The sequence below is a fragment of the Stylophora pistillata genome, chromosome 5, assembly GCF_964205215.1.
Source record: "Stylophora pistillata chromosome 5, jaStyPist1.2, whole genome shotgun sequence".
NCBI lineage: Eukaryota > Metazoa > Cnidaria > Anthozoa > Scleractinia > Pocilloporidae > Stylophora > Stylophora pistillata.
Genome location: NC_142523.1, coordinates 5,362,801 through 5,376,322, shown reverse-complemented (window position 1 = coordinate 5,376,322; position 13,522 = coordinate 5,362,801). Strand labels below are relative to the sequence as shown.

General features: G+C 37.5%; 1 protein-coding gene across 3 annotated transcripts in view; it reads left to right on the top strand.

The window, feature by feature from the left end:
* The first annotated feature begins 1,050 nt into the window (after positions 1 to 1,050).
* The window catches only part of LOC111331574 (uncharacterized), a 30,462-nt gene continuing 17,990 nt past the window's right edge, over positions 1,051 to 13,522 (top strand). For 2 of the 3 annotated variants that reach the window (XM_088760107.1, XM_088760105.1), the window contains exons 1-7: positions 1,051 to 1,091; positions 6,744 to 6,863; positions 7,575 to 8,012; positions 9,427 to 9,522; positions 10,659 to 10,728; positions 11,359 to 11,587; positions 12,616 to 12,753. In XM_088760107.1, coding sequence (XP_088616233.1) covers positions 1,059 to 1,091; positions 6,744 to 6,863; positions 7,575 to 8,012; positions 9,427 to 9,522; positions 10,659 to 10,728; positions 11,359 to 11,587; positions 12,616 to 12,753 — 1,124 coding nt within the window. In that variant the 5' untranslated portion in view covers positions 1,051 to 1,058. The remainder of the gene's footprint in view (positions 1,092 to 6,743; positions 6,864 to 7,574; positions 8,013 to 9,426; positions 9,523 to 10,658; positions 10,729 to 11,358; positions 11,588 to 12,615; positions 12,754 to 13,522) is intronic. The other variant, XM_088760106.1, reaches the window with a different exon arrangement.

Here is a 13,522-nt window from a genome sequence, read left to right as displayed (position 1 = left end):
ACTCCCTAGAGTGTGTACCCCCCCATGTTTCTTATGTATGTGACAGCTGTCTGGTTATCAGACAGTACTGAAACAGTGCAGTTTTTGTACTTTGTGCACAGAGATTGCAGTCCTAAAAGGATTGCCTTTATTTCTAAGTAATTGATGTGATGTTCCCTTTCACTTTGGGACCACCTCCCATTAGTAGTTAAAGGGCTAGTCATATGAGATCCCCCTGTTAGGACAGATCCCCATCCATCCAAAGAGCTGTCACATTTTAATGTTAACCCATTGACACTTAAATACGTGTAACACGTGCCTACGAAAAGTCAAAATTTTGGAGAAACCAAGAAGGTAAACACAATGCGGAGTAAATTTTAAAAATCATCTTTTCCAAAAAACAAGCTCCAGTGAAAGAAGACTAATTAAAGAACTCATTTCTGGAGAAAAAAGCGATAGGTGCACGTTACGTTTTAACTCAAAAATCAAGATGAAAGATAAAAATCGCTAAATATTTTCGCATGTGTGAAAATAGGCATGTGGATCATATTTCAAAAGGGAACATGCAAATTTGTCTGTGAGTGAAGAGATCTCAAGTTCCATGGAATCTATCAATATAGTGCTGCGCGCCAGGTCTAAAAATAGATATGTCATCTTTGGACCTCCCCCCGCTGGTTTAGGACAAACACTCGGAGTCTTTACAAGGACTTGTATGCGAAACGTGTCAGAAGCAAGACTATTTTTGCTGAAAAAATGCTCTATCTTTTTAAAATGGTTGCAACTAGGCATTGCTGTTGGGTACATGTAAAAATGACTCAAGATATCCAGAAAGATTGCCAGATTCGCTTAATCCGCCTTAAGAAATGCTTAAAAACGGTCGGAAAGCCTTCATACCGTTCCCTAAGCCAAAAAACCAAACCCTCCCCCCAAAGATGAAAAATCAACCCTTTTACACATCCCCCAGGAAAAAATAAAATCAAGTAGGGAGGGGATAGCAAACTAAACACAAACCAATCGAATGCAGACGCAACCGATTGGCGCCAATCCTTAAAACGTCACATGACACAAATATATCCAAGATGGACGACGAAGTTCAGGTCGTGGAAGTAACGGTACGTTTTTCCTTTGTATATTTACACATAGTTTAACCTTTATTGTCTTTGCCTACATAAAAATAGAATTAAAATGACGCCTGAAACACCCTTACAATGTGAAGGTAATCATCTCTGGGCGAAGAAACGCCAGATCCTCAGCAAATTGGTACTATTTTTCTCTAAGCGGAGTTGTCTTGAAGCGAGGAATTAATTATTGTCTGACTTGGAGTGATATCTGCAGCTATTTGGCGTTTCATGGAGACGATTTAAGGTTCCTTTGAAGGAAAGGGAAATGATGTTGATGTCCGGTTAGATATTGATGCAGTAACATGTATTCAGCGTGAAATATTTTTTGGCGCCATGGCCTCAGCGCGCGCAGGATTTGTAGTCTCTTGTTTAATTTTAATAGGTGATTACCGCAAAAATTAAATTTGGAATTTTGTTATGCTGTTTGCCGATGCGGTTTCTATTATTTTCGCTGGTGTTTTGAGTGTTCTCAATGATATTCGCCTACCCTGCGAGCAGAGCCTTTTCTTCTTTTCTTCTTTTCTTCTTTTCTTCTTTTTAACCCTCCAAGTAGAAAGGCTCTGCTGACATCCTGTTGTTGCTTTGAAATGCAGAAAGCCCAAAACTCTGGGCTACTCAAGCCGGTTTTGCCTCCAGTCAAACCAGTTTTGGTGTGCACGCCTTTATTTTTCATGTAAACAGATGACCAAATCTGCAATCACAATAGTTCAAGAGGGCGTGGAAATGGATCAGTTTCTAGGCAACAGCCGTGCATGTTCAAATGAGCAACAGCAGGATGTTGGCGGAGCCTTTTCCCTTTTCGATTTGAGGACGGGTTAAAAAGGCTCTGCTCGCAGAGTAATGTTCGCCAAAACCTCGATGCTATCATTCGTGTCCGTATGCTGTTATTTGAAACCTTGGTGCTATTATTTGTGTCCGTATGCTGTTAAGCGAAACCTCGATGTTATTATTCGTGTCCGTATGTTGTTAAGCAAAACCTCGATGTTATTATTCGTGTCCGTATTATTCGTGTTTTGAATTATGTTCATCTTAATCCGGGTCTTAAGAGAGCTCGACCGCTGTGGTCTGGCACAAGTGATAAATTAAGAGCCACTGACCATAAAATATTGAGAATCCACTGACAATTGCAAAATTTCGTAATTTGTTTTATTTTTTCTAAAGGACCGTTTTAGTGAACCTTTTTCGACAATTATATTAAAAAGCAGTTCTATTGGGCTTTTTTCTCCGAAAAATTGAAAAGTTTGAAATACGCCTAAACGACCGTTGTCCCCCCCTTAAAGCAACAAAAAATTATGTAACTTCGGCAACTTTGTACACTACAACACAATGCAATCCCGCTTTTAAATTTTGTATGCTCGCAGATGATCCATTCATCTCTTGGAAAATATTAATTTCTTGTTATTTTAATATGTTTAAATCTGAATAGTGACCTGTTGGAATAAAGTACTTCGCTTCTCTCTCGCAGAGGTAAAATAAAGGTCAACTTCAGTGGCCTATTAACAGGTCTGCCATATATACTTAGAAATCCTAATGTACATCATTGTAAAGCTTTATCCTTGTATTTTAATTCCTCCAATTCTCTATCTTGGCCCGCTATAACCGGCACTTCCAGGTTTACAAGAGTTTGGGCTATTTTGTCAAAAATGCGATGTGAACCACTGAACAGCTGTCATGATGCATTGAAAGGCCTTTAAAGTGCCCCTCAGATGAAAATTGACCATTTTATTTTGGCCTAAATTGTTTACACAATGTTAAATTGGGTCAAGTTAAGACCCTTTTTGCCATTAAAAACTCGAAACAACCTTTAATGACCAATTTTTACTGCTTTAAAGTCGTCCAAAAAATCATGCGCCATCGCTGGAAACATGTTCCAGCCGAGCCCGCAAAAACATGATGTCAAAGGCTCTACAAACTTATGCTTTGCTTTGTCACAACTCTCTTTGTTCGTTGCACAGAGAATCACACATATTACTTTTTTGAGAACTGTTTCGTTGTCAGTCAGGAAATGTCGACTTTTTCAGACGATGAATTGTCCCAGAAATCATCTGAAGCTTCTGTGGATAGTTTTGCGCCGACAAACGATGAATTAATTTTTGCCATGCGAATAAAGATAAACACAGAACGGCATGGACTCCCCATGTGGCTTTTGTGGTTGCATCGCTTTATCGCCTTCGAACTGCATTTTTGCTTTGTCATACAGGATTTTCTTTTTTTGCAAGAAATGATGGGGTGATTAGTAAAAATAGTTTTCGGCAATGGCTAATTGTGTATCCAAAGGTGGATATTGGGTGTTTGTGAAAGCCATTTCTAAGCCATCAATGTGTTTTCCCTGATGCATTTGGTCAATGATCTCATTAACCCTTTCCTATGTGTTTTTTACTTTTGATGCTTTGAAAGATTTGAAGTGAACTTTGTTGTTGAGTTGCACTTTGGCCTCTTTTGTTTTTTCTGTCTTATTCATGATGACTATTGTTGTGTTACTTTGGTGAGGTTTAAAGCAGAGTTTGTTTCAACTCTTTTAGAGCCATGACCTCATTGCGTTACAAAGTATTTTTTGGCTTAGATGCAGTCTGCAAGTAGTGTTATGACAATTTTCCAAGTAGCTCTGAAGGGCGATAGAAGACTGAACCAGTAGCATTCAGTTTGATATGAAACAGAAGGGGATCTTTGTTTTGTCCGTGAAAGGTGTAACGGAGGCGCATTTGTCTTGCGGATAAATCTCGCAAAAGTTGGCCTGATTTTAAATTCGTTTGTCATGGGCATTGGGATGAATTTGAGACCTTTTGATAGCATGCAGACTTGGCTCTCAGATGGTTGATAGTTTGACAGGTTTTTAAAGAAATTTTCATTTTCTCGGTTTTTTTGGCTGCAAGCCTACATTGTAAAGTGTTTTTACGCTCTGTGTCTTAAGCTGTTTGTTCTGCTTTTGCTGATATTTAAGCCAGCTTTTTTTAGAATTAGAGCACACAATTATATTTTTCATCTCTTTTGTATAAAAGTGAGCTTTTTAAGGTCAGAAATCTCAATCCTCAATTTGGCTATTTTATCATTCTTATTTGCAATGTTCACCGAGTACTTTCCTTTGTGCAAGGTATTCTGCCAGAGAGTTGTTAAAGGTGGATATTGATCAGCTCATATGTAAAGGTAACAAAATCTGTGGAGGTTCGTAGACTTTGCTTTCCGGTGTCGAGATCGCATTGAGGACAGTTTTTCTTGTCCCTTTTCTTGAAAGGTAGTCACTGAACCCGACAGAATTCTGTGCCTAGGTCCTTCAAAGTACACAGATCTCTCGAAACAGTCCTCCGAGAAGTGTTTGGAGTAGATCACAAATATTTCTATAGGATTGAAGTTTACTCGGCGAGGTCGCACAAATCGCATCCGTTTTTCCCACTCTGATCTAGCAACATGGTCTGCACGATTACTTCAGCTTTGAATTACGCATCGATGCCCAGTCATTTTTGTTTAGTTTTTATAAGAATAGAGTAAAGCACTCTGTTATGTTTGCTTGACATTTTGCCACGTGAGATTTTCGCGTTGAGCCTTTGACTTCACTTCCTCTGAGTCCTGCGATCAACTTCCAGAACATGATCAAATAATGGCAGACACGATATCGTGAAATTAACAGCCCGAAAAAAGATGTTTCTGGTGCTCGGTCTAGACTGAAATTTGGCAGAGTAGGTGAAGGAGACACACTGAACATGAAAATGGAAAAAAAATGATGTATGAAAATTTTGATCTCAGGGGCACTTTAAAAAGGTCTTGTATGATATATTTACAAATTAAAATATATATCATCTTAAAGCTTTATCCTTGTAGTTACTAAGTCCTCTAAGTTCATTTCTTGGCCTGCCATAGGCAGTGTGTCTAGCTTGAAAAAAGTTTGGGCTAAAAGGACAAAAAATGTAATGCGATCCGTTGAATGGCAGTCACACAAGAGGTTATGTGTTTGGTACATTGCTGGCCAAGTTAAAAGATTGGCCTTGACCTCTTGCGTGACAGTCGTTCAATGGATGGCATTACATTTGTTTTTTTTTTATAGCCCAAACTCTTTTCAAGCTGGACACGCCACCTATGGTGGACCAAGAAAGAAACATTGAGGACTTAGACTACAAGGATGAAGCTTTAAGATGATATATATTTTGGTCTGTAAATATATCATACAAGATGTTTTAATGGCCTTTGAATGGGTCATGACAGCTGTTCAGCGGTTTGCATTGCATTTTTGACAAAATAGCCCAAACTCTTGTAAACCTGGACACGCTGCTTATGGTGGGCCAGGATAGAGAAATGGAGGAATTAAAATACAAGGATAAAGCTTTAAGTTGATGTACATTACAATTTGTAAGTATATATGGCAGACCTGTTCATGGGCCACTGAAGTTGACCTTTATTTTACCTCTGTGAAAGAGATGCGAAGTACTTTATTTCAACAGGTCACTATTCAGACTTAAATGTAACAAAAATAACAAGAAATTAATATTTTCCAATTATATTAATGGACCATCTGCGAGCATACAAAATTTAAAAGTGGGATTGCATTGTGTTGTAGTGTACGAAGTTGCTGAAGTTGCATAATTTTTTGTTGCTTTACAGGGGGGACAACGGTTGTTTAGGTGTATTTCGAACTTTTTGATTTTTAGAGAAAAAAAGTGTGATAGAACTTTTTGATATAATTTTCGAAAAAGGTTCATTAAAAGGGTCTTTTAGAAAAAATAGAAGGAGTTACGAAATTTTGCAACAGTTTGTGGACTCTCGATATTTATGGTCAGAGGCTCTTAATTTATCACTCGCACCAGACCACAGTGGTCGAGCTCTCTGAATACCTGGATTAAAATGAACATAATTTGAAACACAGATAATAGCATCGAGGTTTTGCATAACAGCATACAGACACGAATAATAACATCAAGGTTTTGCTTAACAGCATATGGACACAAATAATAGCATTGAGGTTACGAATAACAGCATACGGACACGAATAATAGCATTGAGGTTTTGGTGAACATCACTGAGAACACCCAAAATACCAGTGAAAATAATAAAAACCGCATCAGCAAACAGCATAATAAAATTCCAAACTTATTTTGGCAGTAATCACCCCTCATATTCCCAACAATCAAAGGTGAATTTGTAAGCTATGGCTGGGTTGATTATTTTGTTGAAAGGCTTTTAATGAGTTATTAATACCAGAAGGGCATAGTTGTTTTACTATTATTTTATAATTTATTTTTAAAAAACGTTTTTTATGTACTAAATTTTCATATTGTATTGCTTTGGGAGCACATTGGCAGATCTACGGTAGATGAGAGCTGGCATTCAGGAAACTTTGTTGGTTACCACATGTATGCCAGCTTTTGTACATGGTTGTCAATGCAAGATATTTTCTGTTGAAGACTGACCCTAAACCTTGATAACATTCATAGTTTTCTTTTAGACACAGGGGAAGAAACCCTGTGGTAGCTAGGGATTGCATATAGTTTAGACCTTTAGAATACAGGTATCTGTGGGATGGATGGATGAGATATTGTACATGTACCAGTGCTTCCTTTGGATAGGGACCCAAGGTCTCTAGTCACCCAATCTCCTCAGTAAACATTTAGTGGCGATGCAGTACTAGTATTAGTGTTTACTTTGTCGTTTCAGGTGTGCAGTTCCTCTTCGCCAACGAAGAAACGTAAACGGGAAGAGTCACCACCAAAGGCTGTAGTCACTATTAATAAAGATGACAGCATTCTCCAGAAAGTAGCTCAGCTAAAAAGGAGGGTAAGTCATAATAATTATTGCATGTGTATTGTTTTAATCTGTTATTTTTGTACCACTAATGTAAGACTGGAGACCAGTTGTTGTAACTGGTTACCAATTGATAGTGTTACTTCTCATACTTTTGTGCTGTATACTAAATGTGTACACCATACATTTATACAGTGTTGCTCCCATTCTGTTTTTATTTTTTGAAATCCGGCACTTTCAAGTATATGTAGGTGCAGAAAAACTTTGATCATCCAGACTTGTGGACTTACCAGTCCAGATAATGGAGAGTCCAGATGATAAAAAGTACAAAAATTAATGATCCAAAAATAATGTTGACTTGTACAATGTACTATATTATACTTGTGCATTATCACTAAATCAATATTAGGAAAGAATTAAAGCACACTCTTAAATCAATGTGTATTGATCAGTGTTGGTAACATTTGTCAAAAGTATTAATCAAAGGTACTGAAACATCATTATATGGAAAGGGAAACTTTTTCAGTTCCAATGTGAGTTTCATTACGTGTGGTTTGTTTCATGGAAAGAAGTAGTTACAGATCTTGAATGCATAAAAAATGAGACTAGCGAGGCAAGTCTGGCTAATGCTGGATAGTTTTCAATATTGCCTTAAAACTAGCCCTGTAAATATTAAATTCTTGGCCAAAGCACCATCTCTTTTAATTTGAAGAAGGCTTAAAATCGGATTTTTATTCTTTGCAGCTTGAATTTTGTGACAAAGAGAAACAAGAACTTTCAAAAAGGTTCAAAGAACTTGAAGAACAGCTAACTAAAAAAGAACGTTGTGAACTTGATGTCAAGTTGGAAACTTCTGAAAAGCATATCCCTCTTATTTGTGTTGGCGACAACAGTGATGATGATGACGACATTATTTTTATTTTGCCCGAGGACTACTCTCCCAAAAAGAGACTGAAAATTGACCATGAAAAGAAAGCTTGTAGGTTTGACGACCAAGAAAATCAGGCTAAAAAGGACTTGGCCATTACATACTACAAACCTGGAACAAATCTTCCACATGCCAGGGAGAACTGTGTAGCTCACAAGTTTGTCCAGAGTAATGTAACTACAGCAACAGTATCATGCAATGAGAACTACTGTGAACAATGCTATTGTTATGTATGTGATGCCAATGTAAAAGAGGTGAGTTATTGTCTGCTTTGTCAGTAAAAATGTGATTTTAACAAAGTCCTAGAAAAGTGTATAGGTCAAGAGTATGCTAAACCTATGTCTAATGGTTTAATAAGTTCTGAGGGTGTAACCCCGAAAGGTCACATGTGCAGCGAGGGTCGTAAGCGATGAATTTGGAGGCCAGACAATTATAACGCACAACGTAAACTTTAATTGGAATAACGTAAAAAGGGCAGCGGCTTGTATAGTGATAGATAGGTGATTTGATATGTAGCTTTGCGTAGCGGTAAGATCTTGTTGCAGTGAAGTTTGATGTGGTTCGAACTAGAAAGCAAAAAAAGGAACCTAAATAAGCCGACGCCTGTGGATGGACCACTTAATCTAGACGCACGTGGCATAGAATCGCGAAACTACACAGGCGCTAAAGATAATCATGCTAATTAAGATAATGAAGCTAGCTATAACAATCAAGTAAATAAAATGGCTTACTTTAGTCTGGCTCCTAGCGGTAATGGGTAGCTGGTATGTGGCGGTGAAAAAGAAAGTAGCATTTAGTGAACATGTAGCGTTGCAACAATAAACCTCTCAAAGGACTACGTCCCTTACACAAATGAAATGCGATTGCTAAACCTGTCACACAAGTATGTACAGTTGCGCAAGAAGTAGATAATCAACGAGGACAAGGCAGGAATCACGGCTAAATATAAACAGACGAACTATTATAGTATGAAAGTAACAGAGGGGATGAGTAAGGGTTCCAAATGCAGGGCTTGACACTAACTTTTCAACTTACTAGCCAAGTGGAAAGTGACAACTTGAATGTTACAACAATTTCAGTTTGCTTACTAGCCAAACTGGCGAGTGGAAATAAAAAACCGCAAGCCAAAACTGAATTTCTACTAGACTGTGGCTAGTTGGCTACTGTTAGTGTTGAGCCCTGAAATGGCTTGTCTTTGGAACAAGTTGTTGGGACTGTCAATACAAGAGCTTATAAGCATATAACAGAACACTTCACGACCATAAGCTGTTTAATATATTCTGAAAATAATTATGCTACTACATTCGCATGTGCAAAGTACCTGTATTTATAGAGTGGTAAACAATGTCATGTAGGAAAGACAAGATGTACTATGGTAACATCTTTGTGTAAGTAACAAAGGATATGACACAAGTACATGTAGATTTTAAAATTTCTCTCTCACCCAGTATTGCTCTGAAACTTGAAAAGACAGAAGAGTACAAAATGCGTTATTTAAATGTTAAATATATAATGTAGTGGTCAGTTATGGCAACAACTGGGCTGATACATGCTTGTTTTATTTTATCACATTTTTCCTGTCTTTTTTTTTTTTTCTTCCTCTTTTTACATTGGTAGTGTAATTTCTTGTTTTTTTTTTTTTTTTTCTTCCTCTTTTTACATTGGTAGTGTAATTCGTGGAGGACTGGTATTAATCCTCATTGCAATGCATACTCTAAGAATACGTTTTGGGAAAAACTTCGAAAGATGGCAAAGAGAAGAGTGGTATGTTTAACTCAAATGTTGTGCAACATAAAATGTAGTCATAAATTATTGTATTGTTTGTGTATGTTGATAACCTCAAATCTTTCCCCAGAATTTCAGTAATTTATTTTGTATCCAGGGATGAATTATCTTACTTTAAGCTAGTCTAGAAAGTAGCAACCCCTCGAGCAATTACCATAAACGTCCATGTATATAAGCCATACTTTTTTTCACAAAATTGAAGCCAAAAATCAAGGGTGCGGCTTATCCATGGATACATCTGTGTTTGGAATTCTCAAAAACCGAATTGATATTCATAAAATTTCGTAAGATGCCAAGAAATAAACACAAAAGAAACTGAGAACATGTTGCTGTAGATCATTGACTTTTTCATTGAGTGGTGGCTCCTAAAGGAGCCGTTTGTGTCTTCGAGTGTTTATCAGTGAATCTTGCTCTCCAAGAGTTCTTTCAAGTGATTAATTTTTGCTTTACTCGAACAACTAAACTCCATTCTCCATTCCTCTGCACAGCTGTTTGCAATGATGTCTGCAGCCAGTCACTTCCATGCATATCTTTCCGCCACGTGCAATAAAGTACCACAAAATTTGCAAGTACTCGCGAGGTAAATGGCGGACTGTTTTGTTGTTTTATACTACCTTCATGGCAAGTTTGTCGACTGCATTATCAGGCTCCTGTTTTTCATGAAGTTTTTTGCCTATTGCGGGTTTGCAAACATCTTTATACATGTGGTATCCCTGAACAGCTGAGTCAAAAGTAAATTTCTCCATGTTGGAACTGCAATGATGCAAACAATAATGCTCTTTGTAGTTTATTTGACCCAGTCCCCGAATCAGATCTATCCACTCTACTGAAACTTCAAACTGTATTGTTTTTGTTTTTCTTTCCAAACTCTGTGCTTCCAAATCGGGGGTATGGCTTACACGTGGACGTTTACGGTACCCTTTAGAGCTGAAAACTAATCTAAAAAAAATTCTCCCAGAATTCTCTTCCTTTCTCATTAGTCAACATAATTACAGCTAACATCTACATGTTTTCACCAGTTGAAGATTAATTAAGCAAAAATATTACAACTGTTTGTGTGGAGGGTTTAATAAAGTACCTGCTGTTGTACATAAGAACTGTGCCATGATTTGCAGACCTCTGTTCAGGATTCATTGCTTAAGTGTTTGCCTGCGAACGAGCAATCAGAGCTATTGTTAGAAGCAGGTAGGTATTGCTGTTTTATACTTGCTATAGCTTATTGTTTAATCTTGGCATCTTTATCCTCTTTTCCATCTCCTATCCTCTTTTCCTTTTCATCTTTTCCTTTTCATCTCTTTTTTTTCAGAGCCATGCTCCTCCTGTCTATTTCTTTCTCTTTTTTTTTTACCCTTCCCTTTCTCTTCATATTATGTGAGTATGCATTCACACATTTAAATTTTACCTCTCACATTTTCCTCTCTGTGTAATTGTCCTATCTCCCTTTCCATTCTTGTCTTCTTTCCTTATGGTCTCCCTTAGTCACCTTCCTGCTTGTTCACTTTTCTTTCTGCCTTCCCCTTTCTATTCCTCCCTAAACCATACATGCACCTTCCCCCTTTTTCTTCCCATTCCCTCTGTTTTCTCACTCCCTGTCACTGTCCCTCTCTTTCTTTCTTATTTCACCCCTTTATTTTCCTCCATTCCACTCATCATTTACATCTAAGTACATTTGTCCACCCTCATATCCTTCTATTCCTTTACTGCTTATTGTATCTGGATTAGTGTATCTTCTTTTCCTCAAAGCTTTACAATTATCAAAGGCTACATGCACTTGTAGTAATGTCTAGATGGTTTTCTACATTGTTTATATTACAGCAGAAATGGTTACAGAACTCTTAGAGACCCTGAAAGACAAACTTACAGGCTCATCAAGTGGTTATGATTCAAGACCATCCAGTCCAAGTTGTGATTGCGATTGTCACTATGACAGTTGTGGAAGCTATTATAATGAAGGTTGTGATGGGTGTTATGAATGTTATCACTATCACGAGGAAAGGTCGTACAGTTTTGGATATTGGCCTTACGGTGGTATGCATCTGTCAAGGTACAGTTTACAGATTTCTTAATGGGCACTAAAATTTGCCTCCCTCTCATATTTGGGAGGCATCAGGCTTAAATATCATCAAAAACTAAATCTTTCAGGCTTTTTTCCTGAAATTTCTTTAGCTGTGGTTTAACTGTTAAGATGACTTTGTTATTTGTATAGAAATCAAATCAAAGTGATACATGAAAATACGTTTATGTCATCCTAGACTGTAGAATGCAAGATCCAGTTGATAGTAATCGGTTATATCATGATGAAATAAAATAGAATGAATTTAAGGTGTGACTTATGAATTATTCAAGAACCTCTTCCCACATTTAAGTAGTAATAATAATAATAATAATAATAGTAATAATAATAGTCATAATAATAATAATAATAATAGTAATAATAATAGTAATAATAATAATAATAATAATAATAATAATAATAATAAAGGTCTTAAGAAATATTGTACAAACAGACGTGCAACAATTAACATAACAATAGAATGAATAAGGGAAAAAATATTAGTTACTATTGAAAAGACATCTATTGATTAAAACTGATTTAAAATGACTTGTCTGAACCTTGGGTAGAATATAATTATGGGACGTAGTTCTCAACTGCTGTGTTCTCTGGGGAGGTAAGAGATCGCTCAACACAGTGTTAAGCGATATCTCACCTCTCGGAATGCCAATCCAATTCCACTCTTGGAATGCCAATCCAATAATTGGATTGGCATTCTTTAGAGATTTCATGAGACCAAGAAAGATTGACATGGAATCCATAGTTGTCCGCATAACTGAGAAATGAATAGCTCAAGAATGTGTATGTAGGTGTTGAGTTACAATATTTTTCAAAATGACTGGACATGATGCAGGATTGTGTGGTGACCATTCAACAAAGAATGTCAAAAGAGCATTAATAAGAATCAGGAATAGGTTTGTAGTAGATAAATAAATATTAATGAAGTTACCATAATTTCAAAGTATGATGCAGTTTATCATTTGTGATAGATAAATGTATTTGTCAATTTTTCGTGACAGGTTTGACTTCAATCTCATTGACAATGTTGAGAGTACAGTGAAAAAAGCCAGAGAATATCTTGATGATAACCAGCCTGGACCAGCAGCTCTTGTGCTTGATGCTTTAACAGTTGTTCTTTTACCAGCAGACAGTGAGAGGTACGTGTATTACAAACTGTACTTACTGCCTCCTGGTTAGCTCAATTGGTTAGAGTGCCAGACTGTTGTGCGGGAGGTCAAGGGTTCAAGCCCCAACTGGACCAACACTCAAGGTCTTAAAATAACTCAGGAGAATGTGCTACCTTTCTATAATATTAAGAAATAGGGTGGGGGGGGGGACAGGCCCCCAGACCCCCCTAGAGGGGAACAAGCAAAGCTTGTATGTATTTGTATTTGTATTTATAGATTCGTACAGTGTACAGGCGAGAGAACAATAGGACATGTAGTCCCCTACTAGGTTCACCCACCTAAACCAACCCCAACCCACCCATCCCACCCCAGGGGAGGAAATCCATCACACAGTAATCTTGTGCGTGGGAAATTAACGTCTCCTACACCTAACCTGCCAGAGACGGGACCTCCATTTATTTGTCCCTATCCGAGAAGACTTGAATATCTAACCATTTCTTGATGTTATAGAAAGGTAGCATATTCTTCTCAATTATTTTAAGACCTTGAGTGTTGGTCCGGCCAGAGCTCAAACCCTCAACCCCCCACACAACAGTCCAGCGCTCTATCCATTGAGCTAACTGGGAGGCAGTTGAGCTAACTGGGAGGTGGTGTTCTAGGAAAGAGCTTTGCTCATTCAGACTGCCTCTCCTGCTACTTCTTCCCATTCTCCTGCTACTCTAAATGGGAAAAGCCTGTGTACTTATACACTGCAATTTGCCATATAATGTTTATTCCTTTTACCCCTGAGAGTAACAAG